We start from the raw sequence: 13999 nt of genomic DNA on the forward strand, positions 1-13999 counted from the left end.
AAGTGACCCAGGGAAGGAGTGAAGCTGGGGGCACCCCGATCGTCCTCTGGTGAGCACAAGGGGCCGCAGTTAAGGACACCTATGAGCTGGCAGGACACCTTGGCACGTTTCCATTACCAAGGCACAGAAACAATGGCAGGGACCACCAGAGACTCGGGACCAGCACCACCCCCAGCGGAGCTGTGTTCTATAAAGACAGACATACAGACCATCCTGGTGGAGATCAGAGGGATGAGGACAGACATGGGGGCAAAGCTGGCAGTCCTTTCGGCCAAGGTGGTCACCCTGGAGGACAGAATGGATGGGGTGGAGGCCAACCAGGCCTCCACTGGCCTATTGAAGACACAAATGGAGGCGCGCTTCTTGGAAATGGAGAGGCGTGAGGAGGAGTTGCACCTTAATGTGGACGACATCGAGAACCGGGAGCGACGCAACAACCTCTGGTTTTTTGGGCTCCAAGAGCCAGAGGGTGAGACTCCAATGGGCCTTGAACAGAAGATTCAAGAAATAATAACGATTGTCCTCGAATCCAGGGAAGGAGAGAGGGTTATCATAGACCAGGTGCACCGAGCCAGAGGTGGATCGCGGGGGCCGCGCTCAGTCCTGGTGAGTATGCACTACTACTGGGATAAGGCAAGGCTTGATAAGGCGAAGCACTAGAAGGAGGTGACCTATGGGGAACCAGAGTGGCCATCTTTCAGGACTTGTCAGCCCACACATTGCTGAGGCGGAAGAAGTGTGGGGCCCTCAGCAGATGGCTTCAAGTGAAGGGGGTGAGATATACCCCTTTGCTTTGGTGTTTGAATGGGATGGTGAACGGTATAACCTGGTGGCAGAGGAGATACAACTTGTCAGAGAGGATCTGGTGGGCCGTAGGGAAGATTCCACCTCGGAACTCAGAGGGCATGGTCCGGACCCTAATCAGACCCCCCCAAAGTCCCGGAATCACCGCAGGGAAAACGCAGGGCTATAGGAGTTCGGAAGTTTCAGAAGTTGAACACCCCTCGCCATCTCGAAATGAAGACACCTGAGAGTGTGGGTTGACTTCCCTGTGTCGGCCCCCCAGTCCCCCAAGTACTTGGGGGATTTCATGGGGCTCACTGGGAGAGGGGCCCTCTTTGGAGCTGGAAAACTAGTGGGGGAACCCCCCGGTGACTATCAATATGGTGGTCTGTTGTTGTGCTCAACTCTGATAATGTGTCTGGGTCTGGAAGGGGGGCCCTCAGATAAAAGTCTACAGTGAGTGGGAGGAGGGATCAGGGAGTTGGGGGAAGTAGATTGATGGTTCTACCTGGAGTCGGGGGAGGTGACCCCCGTCAACCGAGTTGTTGTGGGAGGGTAGAACAATATGTGACCCAATGTAGGGGTTACATCCCATGCTGTTCGACAGATGTGCCCAACATGATGGGGGCACGAAGTTGGACGCCTCAGGTTGTGTGGGGTGGGGAGGGGTGGGAGAGGGTTTCGGGATGGAGAGGGAGGGGGGAGGGAAAGGTAATTTATGCCACACAGCTATATCTCAGGCACTCTTGTTGCTTGTGGGGGGACCTCTGTCCCATGTATCCCCCCACACAAGTCCTTCAAAAGGGGCAACCTGCTCCATTTTGCCAAGCTAAACTCTTTCTCTGCTGTCAAGCACTCTTCTGACATCTGTCATCTCCTTGAACTTGGTGTTCTTGCTCTTACTGAGACCTGGTTTAAGGACAGCTCTGTCATGAGTTTTGACACACTCCGCCCTGAGGGCTACAAGATGCTCTCCGTGTCCAGGCCCAACAGGCCAGGAGGTGGAGTAGCCTTGATCTTTCCTGAGTGGATCCCCGTTTCCATTATTCCCACTCAGGCCTACTCCTCCTTTGAATGCTGGTTTGTAGGCTCTCTCTCTCTCATGTGTTTCCTCTCTTACCCTGGCCAACTTCTATTGGCTGCCTGGCCAGGCGACCCTCTTCTTTTCGGAATGGGCTAACCTGGCCTCATCTCTCCTCTCCTCCTCTTCCCAACTTCTCCTGTTGGGGGATTTCAACATCCACCTTGACTCTCCCGACTCTTCAGGACCGTTCTGACACCTATGTGACTCTTTCTCTTTCCATTCTACCCTCTGATCCAACACACACTGATGGCCACGCTCCTCTCACCACCTGACTCTCATGGACTGATCATTCGATTCTTTCTTCTCACTTGAAGCTCTCTTCTCCTTTAGCAATAGTACACCCTACACCACCACCTGCTTTCAAGGTTATCCGACCCATGATAAGAGTGTCAGTGGCTGCCTTTGCCTCCACCTACTCTCCCCCTCCTACTCCTGCGGCTGACTCCCACCCTGATACAGCCCTCTCCATCTTTCAACATTCCATCTCCAACACTCTTGACATCCTTGCCGCTGTCATGAGGGTCCGACTGAAGCCTCCCAAAAAGTGCAACTCTTGGTACGACTCAGATCTGGCTGTCCTTAAACACAAGTGCAGAGAAACAGAACGGAAATGGAGATCTTCAGACAAACTGGCCTGCCGCCTACTTCATAGGCAATATAGACTCTGCATTTGCTCCAAGAAAAGAGTCTACATTCAAGCCTGCATCACCGTGGCATCTAACAACACGGCTGAACTTTTCAAAGTCTGCAATGAACTGGCCAATCCTACCGCAGCAGCAGCCTCTACTACACCTACACAGGCCCTTTGCTCTACCCTGGCCGCACATTTCACCACCAAAACACAGGACATCCTGCCCTCTCTCCCTCCACTTGCACCAACATCTCTTGGTCCTCCCTCAGCCAGCACCCTACCAACCCCTCTTCTGTCCTCCCTCTTCCCTGTCACACCTGATGAGGTTGCCAGACAAATCCGGTCTATGAAAGCCTCTTCCAAACAGGTGAACCCCTGCCCCTCTAAAACCATCAAGGACAATATTGACACCCTCGCTCCAGCTTTGGCTGACTTTTGCAACCTCTCTTTCGCCACTGGAGTTTTCCCCTCTCCTCTCAAACACTCTCTCATGCATCCTCTGCTCAAAAAACCTTCCGTCGACAGGTCCATTCTGGCAAACTATCACCCAATCTCCATCACCCCTTTCGTGGGAAAACTCCTGGAGAAGCTGGCCATCAATCAACTTACCCCCCATACTGAATCTTTTGGTTGTCTCCATGACCAGCAGTTTGGCTTTAGAGCATCCAGAGGCACAGAAACAAATGTGAAGACCTGCTCTCAAATCTTGACTCTAACTCCACCTCTGTCCTCATTCTTCTTGACCTCTCTTCTGCCTTCGATACGGTAAACCACACCATCCTGATCACCCGTCTCCCTGATTCCACGGGCTTCACAGATCAGGCCCTGACGTGGCTCGCCTCCTTTCTCTCTGACCGGCCCTCCCAGATGGAACGTGGGCCTTTTCTCTCCTCTACCACTCTCTCTACTTGTGGTACCCCCAAGGTTCTAACCTTTCCCCCTGGTTCTTCAATATCTACATGGCCCCCTGGGCCCACATGATCTCCACCTTTACCTCCAACTTTCAGTGTTATGCGGATGACACGCAGCTCTCTTTCAGGCTACCCTCGGGCCTCCTCCTCCTCCTCACTCATCATGGATTGTCTATCAGCAATTCAGTCTTGGTGTGCTGCTAACGATCTCTGCCTGAAGGCCAGTAAGAGATTGTAATCATTGGGACCCCTGCTCCCGCTTTCCCACTCTCTCACTGGCCTGCCTCCCTTAGCCCTGCATCCACCAATGAGGCAAACAATCTTGGGCCATCTTCGACTCCACTCTCTCGTTCTCTGCTCACATCTCAGACATCTCCAAAAATTCCAACTACCAACTGCACCTCCTCAGAGGCATTCTACCCTTCCTCACCTTCCCCCATAGACGCATCACCTCAAGAGCCCCGGTACTCTCTAGGCTGGACTATTGTAACAGCCTCTTTCTCAATCTCCCTAGTTATACTCTCTGTCCTCTACAACTCATCCTCTGCATAATTCACAATGCTTTCTGGGGCTGGGGTTCGCTCCATGTACAACGCTCTCTTCCTAAAAACGTCTTGTCTAGAGACCTCCGCTCGTCCTCCTCCAACTCTCTGCGTGTGAGCCCTTTTCACAAACAGAGATTTGGGGGTAGACCTTTATCCTCTGCAGGTACCTCCCTCTGGAAAAGCCTACCTACCTCTCTGTGCCTTGAGCCGGAGCACCTTAAGTTAAATAAACTCCTAAAGACCTTACTTTTCTCTTCATCCTTTTCTCACCCTCTCCCTTGTTAATCTCCTATCTTTTCTCTCCACCCTCCTGCGCCCCCTTAACTCTGCTCAGTTTTGCTGACTAGTTGACTGGTTCACCTCCAGAGCCTATAGGTCCAAGGCTCCCCCGCCAGTCTTTTTGCACTTGCCTCCGGGCCACTACCCTTTGTTCAGCATTATGCACGTTCAGCCTGTGCTATGTGAGCGGGGCAACTTCTCTGCACTTAACCCAGTGCCCTGCTGGACCTGACTCATTGTGTTCCCCCATTCCCCCTTCCCGCACCTCCTTCTGTATGCTCACCTAAATGTACTAGGGCCATTTGATATCAGTCCTGTTCCCCCCTACCCACTCCCTCCTTACCATATCTCGTCCCCCGCTCCCGAGCTTGGTCGCAACTATAACATTTCACTTGAAACTTGAACTAGGAGAAAAGTCACCAGGCCTAATATTCTAGTTCTCAGATCACTCAGAATCTCAAGGCCTAAGAATGATTACTGTATTCCCTTGTTCCTTTCCCGCCTTGAAGCACTTTGAAGCAGTACACCTGTGTATAAGCGCTCTATAAATAAACAATAAATAAATAAATAGGCAGCACAAGGCCGCGCAGGACATGATCAGTGGTTACAGGTTAATTACATAGGTAGCACAAGGCTGCACAGGTCATGATATGTAGTTACAGGTTAATTACATAGGCAGCACAAGGCTGCACAGGTCATGATAGGTAGTTACAGGTAAGTTACATAGGCAGCACAAGGCCGCACAGAAAATGATAGGTGGTTACAGGTAAGTTGCATAGTGATTATTTACAGTAAGAGAATCTTTCAGAGCAAGACCTTGTGTACAGATTACGACAATAAAACGGTTCCGGAGGTGCGTCTGGTAAAGCTGCGCCTCATGGAACTAGGGGCTACTTCAGATAAATATTAACAGGTATGTGCAAGTTCAAATGAGTGACACAAAGGCAAGGGTGCAGGTACTGGAAAGCCACGCTTCTGTGTATTGGGCGGTTGCATCAGCGGTCAGGCCAGCATAAGTAATGTAATTCGAGCAGTGTGAAGCACCAGGCTTCAAAGTCGGAATCGGGTTTATCAGGGGTGTGATGGAGGTTTGGGCATGCAACAGGAGTCGACCAAGGTACATAAACAATCAAAAGCTGGAGGAGTCATAGTCGCGTGTTGAGAAGAGCGGCAAGTGAGGGTTGTAGGGGAGTCCCACATACCTGAAGTTCCTGCATTGTGTTTTTGCCTCTGCAATGCCAAAACAGTGCAGGAGTCAAACATCAATGCTTGGATGGGAGAGGGGATGAGGAGACCTAGGTTAGTCCAGAAGGTATGAAGTTAAGACAAGGAATTCTGGGCTAGTGAAGAAGGGTTGAAAAAGTCCCACAGCTGCACACAGTTGCTCTTCCCGCAACATGGCGGGACCCCATACCACACTACCACACTAGCCAGGGAGGCTCCAGCATGTAGAGGAGGGACAGAGGAGTAGAGCAAGGCAGTGACACAGGCACAGGCATCTCTCTGTGGCTTATAATGGAGGCTCAGTGAGCTTCAGAAGATGCATCTTGCATTCATGATGATATTCTTGCTGTGTTTTTGTATATAATTGCACATGTACTGTCAAAGAGCAGGTTAAGGCAACCAGACCCCACTTAGCCAATTTTATCTGCTTGCTCCTGGAACACGAGTAGATATTTGTGAAGCAGGGTCTCTACAATGAACAGTTGTTCACATCAACAATCTTTTGTTGTTCCTTGGGGGGTCATCTGACACATAGAAACAAACTATCAGTACCTTAGTATTGACAAAGGGGGCTTCAAGAAGTTTTCATTAATCCCTAAAACCAGTGAATGGAAAATAAGAAATAGTAATGGGCCAGAGCTGGAACTGCCATAAAACTTCATCTCTATGCAAAAGCAAAAATAACTAATGGTAAAAGGAGCTCAGGAAGCCAGTTTACACTGTATGTTAAAAATGCTTGCAAAGCCACTTTGTTCACTCTCACGGACTGCAGGGGGGTGTGAGGGGTCAGAAATGAGAGACGGACACAAAGGTATAGTTTTCTCAATGTCTGCCATTTATTAAAGTAAAAAAGGGGTGAGATAAACGCCTATCTGTCCCTATCCTAACAAGGATGTCCCTACCTAGCAAACTAAAAGTTAAAACTTATAGATTTTAGAAAGTACTCCTTGTGAACAGGGTTGGACTCCCATCCCTGGATCAATTCAGGAATACCCTAGAAAACGTTCTGATTCAACAAAGATCTGTTCAGTTCAACACAAAATGTCTTTTCCCACCACTGTGTTCTTCCACTTGGTAAAGTAGATGGCTCTTTCACAAACCCTCGCTCAAAAATCAAATCAAGTGTTTTTCTCCACAGTATCCTTCCTGGTAAGGCACATGTCTATCTCACCAAACACAAGTTCATAAACCAAGGCAAATGTTTTCCTCAGGATGCAAAGCAATTATTAGCATATCACACTTATTATTCCAATGGAATACTTTTGTCATGATAGCACTGCAACTACCTTTGGTGATGCAACAGTTTGTCAAAATGATCTTAGAGTTAACAAGTTCTTTCCACCACACCACACTTCTTCAAAACATCTATCTTCTTTCCTGGTATACTCACATGCCAGGGTTAACTACTACTGCTCCCTTTCCTGGTGTACTCGCCTGCCAGGGAGAAAAACTCCTACAACTACAGTTGGTCTTGGTGGAAATATCTGTTCCAAGGTTCTCCACACCAGTATCTCATTTGAGGACGGCCGAACAATGGCTGCCTCTTAATACATAATAGTAATGTATATAAATATGTCCTATGTAAAGCGCTTTAGATTAAAGCGTTATATAAAAAACACATTATTATTACCTTTTTAGACTCTTGACAATGTGGGTTACAGGATTCCCCAAACTGACAACTCAAGAAAGGAGAATTGCCCTTAGTTGCCTGTTTACTCCTTCATAACCCCTTGGCTCTTGACAATGCAGGTTTACAGGTTTCCCCAATTTGGTATCCCATAAAGGGGGAATTGTGCCCTTGTCGCCTTTGTACTGCTTCTTTACAGCCTCTTGGCTGTCAGCAATGAGGATTACAGGTTTCCCCAAGTTGATATCCCATAAAAGGGGAATTGTGTCCTTGTTGTCCTCTTACTTTATTTGTTTGGTATTCAAAATTATGGGTTATTGCCAAATGTCCTGCTCAGAGTGCCCCAGGGTCACCTTTAACTTCAGGGCAACTCACTGGTCTCCTTTGGTGTCTCTGCTTCACTCTCTGCTGCTGTGGCGGACCTTCTGCATTCTGCCCACTCTGTTGACAGCTCCCTCATAACTTCAGCAGTTTGCAAGGCTCTTCTCCAGAGCTCTTCCAGCTCCGTGGACCTCTGCGTCCTCCCGCACACTGAGGTAACTCATCTTGGGTTGGGAGAACATCCCCTATACGGCTGCACTTATCCTCCCGTTGCCATCCACAACGCTGATTCCTGCTGTGCACACTCTGCAATACTGCACGCCTTCTCTTCTCATGTTGACTTCAGCTGGCGCTTTTCCTTTTGCAGCACTCCTAGAACCCCGGACTGCTTCTACCTCCACTACACCTTCCACGTCTCCTCTCAGCTGCAGCTAATTCTTCGGTTTAAATGTCCCGCTCAGGTAATTTGCTCTACAACAACTAAACTGCACCTTATGTTCAATAGCACCTACTCGTAGCCCGTCTTCATCGTCTCAGTACCACAGGCATTATGGATCCCGAAGTCCATAGTGGTTTTGGTCCTTTGGCCCTTTGACATTTAGTTCGTTTTAATTGCTTTGTGAACTGAGAGTTGTCAGAGTTAGGGGATGTTATGTAAAAGGTTTGGGGTTAGGACCTCTACCCAAGACAGAATCATGACAATTAGAGGATGCCATGTTTAATTCATGACCTTTCAAGGTACAAACCCTATTTTGTCTAGATGGTTTTTCATAGCATGTTCTTTGGGTAGCTTCATAGGAGGGACTTGTGCAGTGACAACATGCCATTAGGTATTTGGGAATTATAGGACTCTCATCCTCACAAGAAGATGAATACTGTATCTCTCCCAAAGGAGTCCCCACTAGCCCCTGACAGCCATCACCTCCCATGTGATCCATCCCCATAATACCACCCCCAGGGTTAGGATCAGGCAGTGGCTGCCTTCCCCCAGCCACATGGGAGGAGAGCTTAGGCTGGGGTTCAGTGATGACTCTACAGGATTCATCAAATGTGGTAATAAAGTACAATCCCAAAGACTCTATGTAAGTGTCAGTAGGGGTAGCAAAGGCAAATTGGGGACAATTTCATGAATCATGTATTACCCACCAGTCTGTTGTACATCTATCTAAGGCTTGTGACGCCAAGTAGCTTCTTCTTCAGACATTCAAGAGACATACAAAACCTTTTGCCTTTCATGCAGGCCTTTTGCTTTTCATCCTAAAGAACCTAAGCCTGATTAGATTCTGATTTTCAAGACGGCTATAATCTGTCTTGAAAATCAGAAAAGAAATACATCAAAGAAAATGGGCTCATATGGGACAACACTTTAAAGCCCTCAACTACCAGGCTGGGTTTACAAAGAGCTTGTGGCTCCAGACCTGTTGAAAGGGATGACATGTGCCAGGACTTCAAAATGGCACACCCATGAGGAAATTGGTCCGAAGACAATATCCAATGTTGCCCAGCACTCCTGATAAACACAGAGAAACACAACCAAAGGGCAGCAGAATGAATGAAAGGGGTCAACATGACTGAAGACTGCTGGATCTTCAGAAAATAGCTAAAAACTGGTTTACTCAACTAACGTCATCATGAAATCAGCACTGAAAGCTCAACCAACGTACACCTACTCACTGCAACTTTGATCCAAGGGAAGGCCACCCCTACATGATATGAACAAGAACCCACGCAGAAGTCAATGAAGTGGGGTAATAGGAGAAATGACTCATCTGGGTCAAACCCTGCACAATTGAATCGTAATCAAATGAATCTTACCACAAAACATCAAATAGCCTGCCTGAATCTTTTCCCCAGATGGTGCCAATTAGCTAGCTCCTCGATGGCATCTGATGCACTATTTTCCACACTGAATATACCCATCATTTATCTTCACCCTTCTTTTTCCTGACACCTTACACTACACACACAATCCCTGATCAGTTACCACATGCTCAACGAAGCTCACCTCTTTAGTTTTGCCTCTCCCTTTCAGCATTGGTAGCTAACCCAGACCAGAAGCATTGTGCTTTATCAGGTAATGGGCTCTCTGCTAGAATCTTCCCAAATGTCACTGACAAACCTATAGACCAAGAACAGCATTCAGGACTCTGGTACTTCAATCTGCACCCATCAATACCACCGGTTTCACAACTGCCTCCCCCTCTATCTTGTTGTGTTCCTGCTACCGTAGGACAAGGACCGAATTTCTGTTGTTTATTCCTGATGAAAGGCGTCTTTCACATATCCAGCTGAAACAGGTAGGCATATGGACATAGAAGACTGAGACGTTGACATTTGTTAGAAGCATGCTTTCTTTAAAACATACTAATATGGAATATAGAAATATACTTGTTCAATCCCAAGGTCCCCAGTTGCTGTTCACTTTATCAGGAGACTACGAACAAGATTCACACAGAGTAAGAGAGGTTTTCTCAGCCATAAAAGCCTGGATAGCATCAAATTCATTAGCTCTCAGCGAAGCCAAAACTAAGCTAATGATAATTGGCCCTCCCCAGAGATTCAAAAATCTAGAAGACAAATATCGAAGTTTTCAAATTAAAAACAGCAATATTATGGTCTCTGACCAAGTAAAAACGCTTAGCGTTTTTATGGATTCTGACCTTTCTTTCAAAAGGCACGCCTCCTATCTCAAATCTACTTGTGCCTTCCTCTCCAATCTTTGGCAAATTCGCCCTTATCTAACCAAGCCCAACTTGGCCATAATAGCTGGTGCTATTGTTAACTCTAAACTCGATTATTGTAACAGTCTGCTGATCGGCACTTCTAAATCGAACATAAGAAAGTTGCAGACCATCCAAAATGGAGCCGTCAGAGCGGTAAATGGCCTAAGCAAACATTCGAAGATCTCGGTCGAGAGGAGAAATCTCCACTGGTTTCCAGTCGGCCAAAGAATCTAATTTAAAAGTGCTGTAATCGTTTTTAAATGCCTATCTGGTATGGCACCTAAATGTCTTTCGGATAAAATACAGAAAGCACCTCTTAGGAGGAACCTGCGATCCAACAACAATGAGAATCTCCTTCAACCCCGCCAACTCCTCAAAAGAGTTGGCAGTATCAATTTTAGCTTCTGGGCCCCCAAGACCTGGAATTCACTGCCTCTGTCTATAAATAAACTGTGGATCCATTAACACTTTCAAAAAGCAGCTCAAGACTTGGTTGTTTGACAATGGCACTGAGTAATCGTCTCATTCTGTGCTTTGGTTTCCTATTCTTTCCGTCCGTCTGCTCTCTATGTCTTTGTGTTCGGTTTGTTCCTGTGAGCGCTCTGAGGCCCTCGGGCGATTTAGCGCTATACAAAAACCAATATAGATAGATAGATAGACTTGGGCATAACCCTACGTCCTTTTGTAAAATTTGTGTCACACAAAAAGTTTGTTCAGAGTCGGTCCACAACACAGTGTGAACAGAGGGTGGGAGGATAGCTCAGGGACGTGCGCGCCTTGGAAGCAAGATGACACGGAGCAACACATGTTCAATCCCCAGGTCAGCGCTTAGAAACCTCTGGGTATTAAGCGCGTTTTATATAAATACCCAATCATAAAAATTAGAAAATTATAGGGTGCAAAGAAATGATACCATAGGTTTGTTTCCACCCTTTTTTGGGATCATACTTAAAATATTTGCAGATAAAACACTTTGCCACTTTGCAAAAGAAGCTAAATCTTCAGCCAGTTTCATTATTGAGATTAGGACGATAGCTTTTAATGATTTGGGAATGTTGCGTTATCATCAATGCACATAATATCTTTGCACCACACCCAGATATCAACTGAGCTTGGCCACATTGCCCTTCAGCCTCATGTAACGTGTACATCTACCATACCTTGTCGTTCATTAGTTGATGATTAAGGGGTGTCCAGGTACTCATTTTAGTTTGCATTTTAGCGCCGCCATCCGTGATCTTCGGAGCAGCAAACGCCATTGTGCACCAAAATCCCCAATCTTGGTCGACGGTCTTTCACTGCAGAATCAGAAGGGAAAAAATAAAAAGGTCATAGCTGAACATTATATCTAATGTGAATCATTTTAATGTTTACATGACTTTCTGTGTGTACATAATTGCTTTATGAAAGAACAGTGAGGTATAAGGTTTATATTATTGTGGGTTAACCAGAAGAGCAAGATCATTTGGTGGACACATTGGCCACCAGATTCCTGCTGCTTTACATATTGAAGCACTGATTGCTGGCTACAGCTCTAGCTTGATCAGACTTTCTGATTCAATATAGAGTTTATATAATGAGACAGGTTATTTGGCGGACTTGGAAGGAATTTCCAACGCTGGGGAAATAGGATGTGGAATGTGGCAGTTCTGGTATCAATCTGGGTGCCATGCAGCATTTCAAGGGGGGGTTTGAAGTGGCATAGACAGCTGTATGGGAAATAGGGGAGGCCCATAGGCAATGTGAGTGACATGGGGCAATTCTGGAGGTAAATGGATGTGGCTGTTGTGGGGCAATGTGGGCGACAATGGGACAGTCAGGTGGTATTTTGAAGTAGCATGGGCAGCCCTACACACACTGGGCAGTTCCAGTGGCAATGCAGACACCAGCTGTGTAATGTGCTTACTCGGACAAAGCGACCAACTCATTGTTTATCTGACATCTCTTTTTTTCTGAGAGAAATGTAGGTACATCTACATTGCTCCCAGAAAATGACAATAGCCAGTTGAAAATGTTTAATTCATGTGTTGCCATAGCAAAAAACATTATCATGCTAGATTGATAATGTATTTGACTTGGGCAACGGGGATTTGCTTTGATGAGACTGCGTTCAGAAATCTCTTGGCGGAGGTTATATATGGCACTAATATAATGTGTTTTACTGCTTCATATCTTGTAAGGCTTTGGGAATGGCATCATCATCATTTTCTGGGGCAATGTAGAAACAGGCAAGAGAATCCATACTTGCTCTAGACTGGCAGGGCATTGCAAAGACTAACCAAAAAATGTATAAAGACTGCTTGGTTCACAACCGCTGTCATGCTCTGGGCAACTTTCAACCCCATTGTTTTTAGCCTGTCTGCACGATTGCAAAAGGGACGAGCCATATCTAAGTCAGTCTTGGTACTGCCATCAATGAGAGCAGACAAGCCTGATTAAAAGCCCAGGTCACCTCTGCACGGAAACACAATCATCCCCAGACACGTTTCAGCCTTGTTGGGTCTCAGAGAGTTACTGATTCAATCCCTAGGGTGCAGCGAGCAAAGGACCCAACTGAGTCGAGGCCACTGAATTCTGAATTGATGATGGCATGCAACATTCTTCGATCATTGAGTAGAGTTCTTTCTGTGGATTATTAGACTGGCATATGCACTCCTGAAAATATTGTTTTTTAGCTCACATGATTTGTTTTGCATTGCCTTGTACAACTAGTTGAATTCCATAGCTGTGTCGAAATGCACTCGCCACAAGCTTTCTGGTTTCTATTTGTCACCCTTGAGGGTTAGTAGAACTAGGATGAACCGAGGATTACTTGTTTTTTTGTAGTTTGGGCTATTGACGCCTATAAAGCCCAAACTATCGCATTCAAATCCAGATTCAAGTACGAATTGGGAGGAAAGGCATAGGACGAGGGACATACAGGAATGACATATGTATGAACAGGTACACACGGTGTATAGGTGTAGTTTGGTTATGAGCCCACTCACTCCCTGCCCATGCTAATCCCTATGGCTATTCCCACCTTGCCACAATGTTCTTTGCACATGTTTAAATATATGGCTATGTCCCATTTGTGTATTAACTTTGCATTATGTTGGGCACTTCAAAAAATGATGAGGATTATGAAATAAAAATCACTAAATACTGATTCACGTTAGTTAGTGGTTAACCATACACAGAACCTAGCCGGTCAAGTGGCACAGCGAGTAGAGCGCTCGCTTTGACACCCGTGCAGAGCCTGTTAACGCAGGTTCGAATCCCGGCGGGGCCAAACTCAGCCTTTCATCCTTCCGAGGTCGATAAATGAGCACCACACACCGTGGGTAATAATAAGCAGCGCTCGGATACCTGAGGGTTTGTAGCGCTATATAAAAGCCTAATTATTATTTATTATTAACTGCTCTGGGGGCTCTTTCTTTCTTGTTAACTGGGTAGGCAGTCAAGCAGGTGGGAGCTTGATTTTAACAGCCCGGTGGTCGGTCCAGGAAAGAGGGTGATGGGGCAGAAATATAGATGTGCATACAGCGCATTCAGAGTTTCAGTTGGGCATACCATTTCTTGATGAGCACATGCATGCTTTGCTGCAGAGAAATGCTCTTTTGTTCTTTACTGTTGATGACCAGTCTTTTAAAGTATTCGACTATTTCAAGTGTTCCCCCACAGAATGAACTGTAAATAATGCTTTGTTATACAATTCTCCCAATAATCGAGCTGTAAAATACCTAATTTTGAGCCATTTTTAAAAAACAGTATAGGTTTGGTGTGGCGCTTTCACACCGATTCAAGGAAATTTGTTAAACCATACCACTTTAGAAAGGCACCTATGTCAGATGATCGGCTGCAATATTTAGGCAATAATGAAGGACAGGCC

The 13999-nt window shown here is 46.4% G+C and overlaps 1 protein-coding gene across 1 annotated transcript in view; it reads right to left on the reverse strand.

The window, feature by feature from the left end:
• FBXO16 (F-box protein 16) overlaps positions 1-13999 on the reverse strand; it is a 621955-nt gene that overhangs the window by 517674 nt on the left and 90282 nt on the right. Inside the window, exon 2 of the mRNA XM_069605696.1 lies at positions 11289-11426. Within this exon, the coding sequence (XP_069461797.1) occupies positions 11289-11387 (99 nt within the window). The 5' untranslated portion in view covers positions 11388-11426. The remainder of the gene's footprint in view (positions 1-11288; positions 11427-13999) is intronic.

This window comes from Ambystoma mexicanum, chromosome 4p (genome assembly GCF_040938575.1).
Source record: "Ambystoma mexicanum isolate Mex_15411 chromosome 4p, UKY_AmexF1_1, whole genome shotgun sequence".
Lineage (NCBI taxonomy): Eukaryota > Metazoa > Chordata > Amphibia > Caudata > Ambystomatidae > Ambystoma > Ambystoma mexicanum.